Source organism: Solanum tuberosum, unplaced genomic scaffold (genome assembly GCF_000226075.1).
Source record: "Solanum tuberosum cultivar DM 1-3 516 R44 unplaced genomic scaffold, SolTub_3.0 scf00240, whole genome shotgun sequence".
In the NCBI taxonomy this organism is placed as follows: domain Eukaryota; kingdom Viridiplantae; phylum Streptophyta; class Magnoliopsida; order Solanales; family Solanaceae; genus Solanum; species Solanum tuberosum.
In genome coordinates this window covers 87,318-89,507 of record NW_006239164.1, presented here as the reverse complement: position 1 = coordinate 89,507, position 2,190 = coordinate 87,318, and the positions used below count along the sequence as shown (strand labels likewise).

At 32.8% G+C, this 2,190-nt stretch overlaps 1 protein-coding gene and 1 non-coding gene across 2 annotated transcripts in view; one reads left to right on the top strand and one right to left on the bottom strand.

Annotated features, from left to right (window-relative positions):
- The first annotated feature begins 1,247 nt into the window (after positions 1-1,247).
- Positions 1,248-1,328, top strand: TRNAL-AAG (transfer RNA leucine (anticodon AAG)). Its single transcript has one exon. It is a non-coding gene; the product is annotated as a tRNA-Leu (tRNA).
- Positions 1,329-1,727: 399 nt separating this feature from the next.
- LOC102599629 (NAC domain-containing protein 100) overlaps positions 1,728-2,190 on the bottom strand; it is a 5,265-nt gene continuing 4,802 nt past the window's right edge. The window contains exon 4 of the mRNA XM_006356960.2: positions 1,728-2,175. Within this exon, the coding sequence (XP_006357022.2) occupies positions 1,992-2,175 (184 nt within the window). The 3' untranslated portion in view covers positions 1,728-1,991. The remainder of the gene's footprint in view (positions 2,176-2,190) is intronic.

Here is a 2,190-nt window from a genome sequence, read left to right as displayed (position 1 = left end):
TGGTGTTGTATTATCAGTCCAACATATTGCTCTTAGGTTAAAGTTCATATATGTTTTTTCCACGGGATAGGGGTAAGGTGTGCATATACATTACTCTACCTTTTTTTAGACTCCTGGTGTTGTATTATCAGTCCAACATATTGCTCTTAGGTTAAAGTTCATATATGTTTTTTCCACGAGATAGGGGTAAGGTGCGCGTATACATTACTCTACCTTTTTTAGACTCCACTTGTGGAATTACATCGAGTATGTTGGTGTTGTATTATCAGTCCAACATATTGCTCTTAGGTTTAAGTTCATACATGTTTTTTTCCACGACATGGTCTTAGTTCTTGCCTTAATCTGTTCTCAAACAATCAAAGATCTTGGTAAAATAGGTTCACTGCTTCGGCCTAGAATATGATTAATCCAGCATAGGCTACATGAGTACTTATGTTGGCATGGGGTTTTGGTTAAAAACAATTATTTTTGAAATTGACTTTGAATATTGTTGGCAAGTTGTACAATGACCTAGTGATCACCAAAATGGGTGAATTATGAGGTCGTAGGTTCAAATTCTAGTGGAGGTAGAAAAGATTGTGGTTTCTTCCCTTACCTCATATTTGTGTTGGTGGGATGTAATAGGTAATCGGTGGAATAGTTGAGGCTCATATTTGTGTTGGTGGGATGTAATAGGTAATCGATGGAATAGTTGAGGTGTAAAGCTGACCAATATATCATTATCATAAAAATATTGAAAACGTTGTTTGTATGTTGTGATTTTGCTAACAAGAGGATTCATGACATATCAAGTCCTCCTAAGGTTTTTGGCTTAAATTTTTAAAAATCTTTCCTTTGCTAAATTGAGTAAATTAGTCAAGAGAAGAAACTTCATATTCTTGATCACAATTTTCAGAGCAACAAATCTTCTTTATGTTTGTATCATTTGTTTGGCAAAAAGTAGGCACATAACAATAGTTTGTATCCCTCCTTATATATGTACGATGGTAATGTTATTGACTTTCAATAAATATTTACGATCTTTAATAATGACTATTTAGCTAGACAGATTATATGATATGTCCACCTCATCAATAAACTTGAGCACCGTAAGGATTCTATTTTCACTTCTAAATTTTGTTTCCAATTTCTTTTATTAGTTTTACCTACTTTTATGCTCCACAATTTATTTTTCTAAAAAAAAAATTTTAATAGGCTTTAACATAATAAACGGTTATGAATACAATTAAGTTGAATAATCATCAAATGTTGAGATGGCCGAGTTGGTCTAAGGCGCCAGATTAAGGTTCTGGTCCGAAAGGGCGTGGGTTCAAATCCCACTCTCAACATGAGTTTTAATTATTTTTTTCTATTTCCCAAAATTATTTATGAGTGGTTTATATTTTTTCTCTTTTTCTTTGAAATTATTTGTGAGTGGTGTATACTGTTCTTTTATATCGTTTCTTAAGTTATCATTAAACACATGTCGAGAAGGTCAAGTTGATCTAAGACGCTAGTTTAGGTTCAAATTTTGCTCTCAACATAGAACGTTGTAACTTGTAACGTTTCACCTCGAAAAATGTATAGAAGTTGATTATAATTTATTAAAAAAAAAACAAGATAAATAAGATAAAATACACAATAACTTTAATTATGCTTTTTTTGAGCCGAGGATCCATCATAATTAACCTTTCTGACACTACAATGATAAAGGTTAAAAAATACACATATCAGACTCTCACCAAACCTTACTTATAAGACGTACTACACTTGATATATTGTTATTGTATTACACAAAGATTATTCAATAAAGCTACAAAGTCATTCATGATCAAACTCTAGTGTGGCTTTGCCACAAAGTACTAAACTACTAATTAACACTCCTCAATAAACATTACAACATAATTTGTTTCCTAAGTAGAAGATATTAAATATAACACTAGTGCCAAACTAACATAATCTAATTAACATCACTTCCAAATACAAGTCCAAAAAAAGTGGCTTCTTCTTGATCAATAACTAGTCCAATAGTTGTCTAAATCAGCACAATTGTCCATGGTCATGACACTATTATTCATAGTATTTGCATTATTCATTTCACCTCCATAACTTGTAATTGCACAATTGGCCATTATAGAAGAAGCCACTTCTTGTTGACCCATAAGTTGTGGTGGTACATGTGGCGCGGCGGCGGGGGTGGGGGTGGGGGTG